The 7,730-nt window shown below is 38.7% G+C and overlaps 1 protein-coding gene across 2 annotated transcripts in view; it reads right to left on the bottom strand.

Moving 5' to 3' along the window:
- Nucleotides 1-5,545: 5,545 nt before the first annotated feature.
- The window catches only part of Alg5 (ALG5, dolichyl-phosphate beta-glucosyltransferase), a 28,425-nt gene continuing 26,240 nt past the window's right edge, over nt 5,546-7,730 (bottom strand). For both annotated transcript variants that reach the window (XM_013031484.1, XM_013031483.1), the window contains exons 9-10: nt 7,636-7,721; nt 5,546-5,752 (exon numbers count right to left, since the gene is read on the bottom strand). In XM_013031484.1, the coding sequence (XP_012886938.1) occupies nt 5,637-5,752; nt 7,636-7,721 (202 nt within the window). In that variant the 3' untranslated portion in view covers nt 5,546-5,636. The remainder of the gene's footprint in view (nt 5,753-7,635; nt 7,722-7,730) is intronic.

Genomic DNA, 7,730 nt, shown 5'->3' with positions numbered 1-7,730 from the left:
ATCATTATCTCTAAAAGCATTAGTTGAATATTTGTACAAATAAAATTGTTTGCACATTAGTGTGTGTGTGTGTGTGTGTGTGTGTGTCAGTACTAGGCTTAAACTCAGGGTCTGGGTGCTGTTTTTTTAGCTTTTTCCATCATGGCTAGCATTCTGCCACTTGAGCCATACCTCCACTTTTGGCTTTTTTCTGTGGTTAACTGGAGATCAGAGTTTCATGGACTTTTTTTTTTTTTCCTGAGTGTACTTTGAGCCATGATCCTCAGATGTTAGCCTCTTGAGTAGCTAAGATTACAGGAATGAGTCACTGGCACCAGGATAAACTATGTGTTTGCTTTTCTTCTCTCTTTTTATTGAGATTAAATGGTTACACAAATTTCACAGTCTTGTAAGATGGTGATACTTAATTAAAGTTACAAACACATTTTAACTTTCACAAGGCAAATTTTCATTACTTTGGTTTATAAAGTTTATGAATTCTACAAGCTTTGACAGTACAACTATTTCTTCCACGTTGGGCGATATTCTTTTGCTTAGTGTCAGGTTAGTGTAAGTTTCCTCTTTCCTTCTCCCATTCCTGCCTTTGAGTTGCTTAGTTCATTTTCATCAATGTCCAGTGTAGTTTATGTTTCTTATTTTTACTTTTTACTCAGTAGTTGTGCAAAGAGTTTTCAATTTCATAAGTCAGACTATGAGTACAGTGCATCTTGATCTATCTCATCTCTTACATCATTCTCCATCAGCTTCCCCAGGCCCATTCCTACTCTCAAATACCCTCATAGTACCATTTCTATATATGCATACTGAATACAGTACCTGGATTTGCCTATCCTTCCTCTCTCTGTTCATCTGCTCCTCCTCCAGACCCCAACAAAGCATGTTTCATTTGTTAATTTTTATTTTTTTTCAGTTGTGGGCCTTGAACTCAGGGCCTGCGTGCTGCCTGAGTTTTTGCTCAAGGCTAGTGCTCTACTACTTTATGCCACAGAGCCACTTTCTGTTTTCTGGTGGTTAACTGGAGATAAGAGTCTTAACACTTTGGGTTGGTTTCAAACCAACATTCTCAGATCTCATCCTCCTGAGTAGCTAGGATTATAGGCATGAGCCACCAGTGCCTAGCTTGTTAAACAATTTTTAATAAAATATAAATTGCAAGCATATATTTTTTCTAGAACATATACTAGTTGGCTTGGAACTGCAGTCCTTAGATCTCAACTGGTGCCAGCTTAGACTTTTATATTTTGAGTTTACAAAAATCCCTCATTAAAAAATAAAACCAGAAGAGTGCTTGCCTTACATGCATGAAGCCCTGGGCTCAATTCCTCAATACCACATAAACAGAAAAAGCCGGAAGTGGCGCTGAAGCTCAAGTGGTAGAGTGCTAGCCTTGAGTAAAAGCAGCTCAGGACAGTACCTGGGCCCAGAGTTCAAGACCCACTACCAACAGCCCTCCCACCCCACTCAGGAAACAAGCCAGTAGTTGTTGAAGTAGTAGCAATACTAAGAGCAGGACTAGGAAAAAGAAAAAGATAAACTCTTACTTTACTTTTTAAATGTTTAAATTTTAAAAAATATTAAAAATTAGGCTCCTTGTAGATTCATATGTGCTAAGGACTAAGGGCTTGCTCCTGATTTTCTCATGTTGAAATCCTAAATCCCAGGAGGCTGATATGGGGAAGGACCACCGGAAGACTTTCCTGCTTGGCTGGCTTCAACTGTGACCTTGAGATCTTGTCCTTCTGAGTAGGTAGGATTGCAGGCATCAACAATGGGCACCTGGCCTTGACACCATTTTAATGTAGCTCTGTTAGGCACTCAGTATGTACTCAGGGAGATGGATTGATTTGGTACATGACAATGAGGACAGTAGTTCTTCCTTACAGTTTTACTCACACATCAGTCTAAAGCAAAAGAAAACATTCATATAACTTGTACCCAAATATGTGGTATAATTGTTCTATTGTTAAATCTTTTACTGTAATTTGTAAGTTAACTGTTACTATGTGTATGTATAGGAAAAAGACAATATACCTGGTCTTTTGTAGACACTATCCAAAGTAACCCACTGGAGGTTCTGGGATACATTCCTGGTAGATTAGGGGCCTACTACATTGTTATATCAAAGTCTTTAACTTCCCCTACAAGTCTATTTTGGAGGTTTTGAATAAATTCTCACCTCTATATAGTTAGTTGTTTTGAGTCTTGCAGCCCTGGTTTAATAACCTGCCATAGTATTACCCAGTGAGTCATCTGCCCTCCATGTACATACTTCTTGTTACCATTATCATAGAGATTTATGGGTCAGAGATAGAGAACCCCTTGTTTTCCTAGGAAGAGGACGTGTGTGTGCTGAGGCTTGAACTCAGGGCCTTTGCTCTCACTAGGGTTGCTTACACAGAGCTAGTGCTCTATCACTTGAACTACATCTTTGGCCCAACAGTTTTTTTTTTTTTTTTGGTTGGTCATGGGTCTTCAATTCTGGGCCTGGGTGCTGTCCCTGAGCTCTTTAGCTCAGGGCGAGCACTCTACCACTTGAGCCACAGTGCCACTTCTGGTGACTTATTGGAGATAAGAGTCTCACAAACTTTCCTGCCTGGGTTGGTTTTGAACCGAGATCCTCAGATCTTAGCCTCCTGAGTAGCTAGGATTTACAGGCGTGAGCCACCGGCGCTCAGCTAAAGACCACTTCTGACTCTTCTTTTCTGACCACAGTCCTATCAGAAACTAGATTGGATCAAATCTAGAAAATGACCTGGAGTTTACTTCAATGTCAGTGAATTATAAAGGTATTTATTTCTTATTGGATTGGCAAAATTAAGTTATTTTGTGAATTTGGTGTTCCTGAGATTGCATAAAAATAAGGCCTTTTGCTAGGCTGTTCCTTCAGAGATTGAGCTGTCCATAAAATGGATAATCACACTCATGTAATTATTTTTGACAAATGAATTGAAATGGTAGTGTTATATAATCAATCATTTGGGAAATCTTTTTTGAGCAATCACAGTTTAGGATGGCGCAGAGAAAGAAATAAAATTAAAGACAAAGCTTCTGTTTTTAAAGAAATACTAAACTAGGCACCAGTGGATCTTGCTTGGAATTCTAGCTACTCAGGAGGATGAGATCTGAGGTTCACAGTTCAAAGCCAGCCCAGGTAGAAAGACCTGTGAGACTCAGCTCCAATTAATTAACAAAAAAGCTGGAAATGGCACTCTGGCTCAAGTGGTAGAGTGCTAGTCTTGAGCAGAAAAGGTTAGGGACAGTGCTCAGGCCAAGTTCAAGCCCCAGGACCATCACCATCACCATCTCTCTCTCTCTCTCACACAAACACACACACACACACACACACTCTAACTGAATAAAGAAAATGGAATACATAACTAGAGAATCAACTATGAATGGCAGAAGTAAAAAGCCATATGGAGACAGACAACTATAGATGTCAAGAAATACTATTTCTATGTGAGACTCAAGTGAAATAAACTTTAAATATAAATATTCTAAAAGCCAGGCATGGATGGTGTATGCTTGTAACCCTAGATACTGAAATATGGAGGATTGTAGTTTGAAGTCAATATGGGCAAGAAAGTCCACAAACTCCCTGTCTAATTAACCAGAAAAAAAATGCTGGGTGAGAGGCACGACTCAAATGGTAGAGCCCTAGCCTAAGCAAGCAAGTTGGGTTAAGTATAGAGCTGTTTTTAAACTCCAATTACCAGGAAAAAAAAATCTAAATCAGAAGGCAGGAGTAATCAAGTTGTCTCATAATAATGAAATTATTCTGTCAATTTCAATTTTACCCCAAAATTTTATATTTCTTCTTTCAGTAGAAGTTTGACTATTCACTATTGGTGTAATTTGGGGCACACTATTTGTATATGTCTAATTATTCACTTAGTAAGTGTGAACACTTATATCACAGCATGATCATTGCTTGATCAGATTTATCTAAATAATGTATGTAAAATGCAGATGACAGTCATTGCACATATTAAAAGGATGGTTGAGTGGGATTCTGATGGCTCATGCTTATAATCTTAACAACTGAAGAGGCTAAGATCAGAGGATCACAATTTGAAGCCAGCCTAGAAAGAAAAGTCCAGAGACTTACTTCCGGTTAACCACCAAAAAAGCCCAAACAACCTGGAAGTAGAGTTGTGGCTCAAGGTGTAAAGTGCCAGCCTTAAGCTTAAAAACAAAGGGACAGGGCATGGGACAGGGCATGGGCTCTGAGTTCAAGCCTTAGTACTCAGACATACACACCAATGACAATATTTCCACTTTTGTTATTGCTGCTCATTAGGCTAGCAAGCCTTGTAAATGAAATTCACTGTCTTTCCTTCAGATTACTTCAGAGTTTTTTTTTTTGTGTTTAGATGGATCTGTGCTTCAAAAAGTAAGACCATTTGGGGCTGGGAAGGTGGCTCAGTGGTAGAGCACTTGCCTTGCATGTCAGGGGCCCTGGGCTTGATTCCTCAGCACCACATAAGCAAAAAGAAAAGCTGGAAGTGGCGCTGTGGCTCAAGTGGTAGAGCGCTAGCCTTGAGCTGAAGAGCTGAAGGACAGCGCCCAGGCCCAGAGTTCAGGCCCCATGACTCAAAAACAAAAACAAAAGTAAGACCATATCGATGATACCAGAAATCTGTAATCTTCTAGTATTGACACTCAAAAATGTTTCAAATATACATCTTAATCATGTGCTTAAAAAGAACAAAAATTAATCATTTCATTGCCTTAAGAGTTTAAGGCTGGTTTAAGGCTGACACATCACATTCTAATAAATGCTCACGGTATTTCTATTTATTTTTTATTTGTTTCTACATCCATAAGCCTTGCTTTGCTGTGTTCACGTAAGTAGCTTAAAGGCTCTTAAAATTTAGCAGTAAATTAAGTTTGTTTATTCATTTAGCCACTGTTTATATGTTTACTATATAAGCAAAGAGCTAGAGATACTAATTTTGTGTGAGAAATGACTTCTATTTTTTAAGGGCTTCTGACTCCTTGAAATAGCACCAGGACCTATTATTACTGGTGTTCAAACTACTGAAGTAAGTTTTAGCTTCTCAATTTGTTTATATACTTTTTGTCTTCTATCTTTCTTTTTTTTTCCTTTATCAATTAATTATTTTTTTCTGTGCAGGTATTGGTGCTTGAACTCAGGGCAGTTAATTGGAGGTAAGAGTCTCACAAACTTTCTGGCGTCGCTGGCTCTGAACTGCAATTCTCAGATCTCAGCTTCCTGATAGGATTACAGGTGTGAGGCATCTGTGCTTGCACATTAACTTCATTTCTTAAGGCTCTGAAAATGCTTATAATTGTGATTTATGCTTAAGTTCATAAGAATTATGCAGGCACTTTGGAGTAAGAATAATTGCTTTTGTCTAAAATATTTCTTAGAATTCCAGTGATAAAATTACTAAAGCAGAAGCAAATTTGACCTATGATACAATGTCTTTAAGAGAAGCTATTTTTGTCTCAAAAGATAAAAATTTTCTCATGATAGTTCATTCTTCATTCTTCAAGATTATCCTAAGATAGACAATGACAATACATTTATTCCTGCTTTATTGAAAACATTAATTTCAAATGAAATAATGTGACATTGATGGATAAACATACAACCAAAGTCTGCGTGTGGTCTAATTTGTTTTTGCAGTGTGCTCCAGCCTCCAGGCTCCAGTCAAATATCGAAGTCGTATAAAAAGGAGGTCCCTGCCCATTTGTAGCCAGCTCCAAAATGGAACTAATTTAGAACCTGCAATAAAAAAAATTAAAATAAATGAACAAACTCAGGAGAAAATGTATTAGGTCAATTGTCTAGCATGTTTGGATGTCTGGATCAGATCCTCAGTCTAAAAACAAAAAAGGTAGGGTGCAGGTAGTTCATGACTATAATCCTAGCTGCTCTGGAAGCTGAGGGCTGAGGATCCTGATTCAAAGTCAGCCGGCGAAGAAAAGTCTGGAAGATTCTTACCTCTAATTAACCACCTAACCGTTGGAAGGGGAAGTGTGGATGCTCTTTCTAAGTTTCTAGCATTTTGATTTTATTCTATTTGATTTCAAAGCCAAAGTGAATAGTGTTAAAAAAAATCAAAACCAAACATCTTGAAGTGAAACTTGGAAGAACCTCTAGTGTGACAATGCCAGAGGTCTTGCAATAGGGGAAGAAGAAATCTGGGGAAGTAAGAACTCTAGGAAGGTGCAATACGAAGACCGCTAAATGGACCCAGTGCTGGTTCATGAACCACAATGACTACAGCACTCATACTATAGCACATATAATACACCCATAGACACATGGATAACTAGTGCAAAGTGTAATTTAATTAGCAGTTTGGTAATACCTCATTCTCAAAGAACGCCATTTGCACTTCTCTGAATTTATTATAATAGCTTTCTTCTAAAAAATTCCCACTAAAGCCCCTTTGCAGATGTTAATTTCTTTCTATATGATTAACCAGAGGACTAATATTATCTTCACTCCACAAAGGGGGGAAGCTGAGGTATCTGCAGTGATCTCTTCTGCAATGTAAATAAGTAAATGGTGTAAACATGACATGGAGACATGGATTTTAAGGCTTCAACCCTTCCCCCGCTGCTTCCCAGAAGATCTCTGTTGGGCCTAGATCAACACAGATCAACAGTTGGTCCTTAATAACCCTTTCTTTCACTTACTTCTAGCCATCTGATTCTAGTTGAATAATAATGGGGTTAAGTTTCTTTACATTCACTTTGATTTCGCAAGACCCTAAAGGTGCAAGTCCTTCTAGACCATCTTGAAACTATTTCCTAACCTTTCTCTGTCCTAAATATCCGGGGTTCTGGATTCCAGAGCACCACACGGTCATTCCAACAATGACTCTCCAAGAAAGGGACAAACAGAGGTTCAAATCCTTCCAAAGTATATAGCTTGTATAATCTTGCTTGAGACTGGTTCTGCACCCAGCAGAGAGGTAGACTTTGAAAAACTCCCCATCAGATTGTATTCACTGCTCCCATACCTTCAAATTATTTAGATTCATTCTAATGTAAGAAAAGGAGAAAACTAGAGCATACTTAAAAAATCTATGCCGTCAGAGCTGGGTAAGCTTCTCAGAACAGGAATAATTACAATTTATGGTTGAATTCATATTACTATAGATTGCAGACTGCTTTCACATTTTTGGAGACATGTATAGAATCAGAGCAAATTTGGTAAATGGCTCTGCACTTTGGTAGCTGAGACAGGAGGACAGCTTTAGTCCACGAGTTCAAAACCCATGTTCGGCAAGGTAGTGAACACATGTCTGAAAAAATAGTATGTGCTATTGGGCAAGGGGAAGGCTCTGAATGGACAATGGGCATGTGAAGTATAAATCCTTATAACTTCTTTAGTTTTGCCTAGTGGTTTGTAGTCATTAACAATGACCTATGGGGACACTGCCTATTGGAAAAGGTTTGGCTTAAGTTTTTTTAGCCAGGGTGGGAGGCCTACTAAAGACCCCAAAGAAAGGACTGGAACCACAGAAGGAGCAGCTGGAGGTGGGCAGTGGGCCGGTAAAGGGGATGGGAAATATGAAAGCCAGCATACTTTCTGAGATACCTGCCCTGCCTCCCGTGAATGATCCAAGATCAGTGATAAACAAATATTAGACTCACCTTCAATTTCAGTCCAGTTGACAGCAACTTCTGCTATTGGAATTTTAAAGAACTGTGCTATGTAGAGCAGTTCTACATCAAAAGCCCTGAAATAG

This window comes from Dipodomys ordii, unplaced genomic scaffold (genome assembly GCF_000151885.1).
Source record: "Dipodomys ordii isolate 6190 unplaced genomic scaffold, Dord_2.0 Scaffold140, whole genome shotgun sequence".
In the NCBI taxonomy this organism is placed as follows: domain Eukaryota; kingdom Metazoa; phylum Chordata; class Mammalia; order Rodentia; family Heteromyidae; genus Dipodomys; species Dipodomys ordii.
Note: the sequence above shows the minus strand (reverse complement) of the source record. Positions and strands in the feature narration are given on the sequence as shown.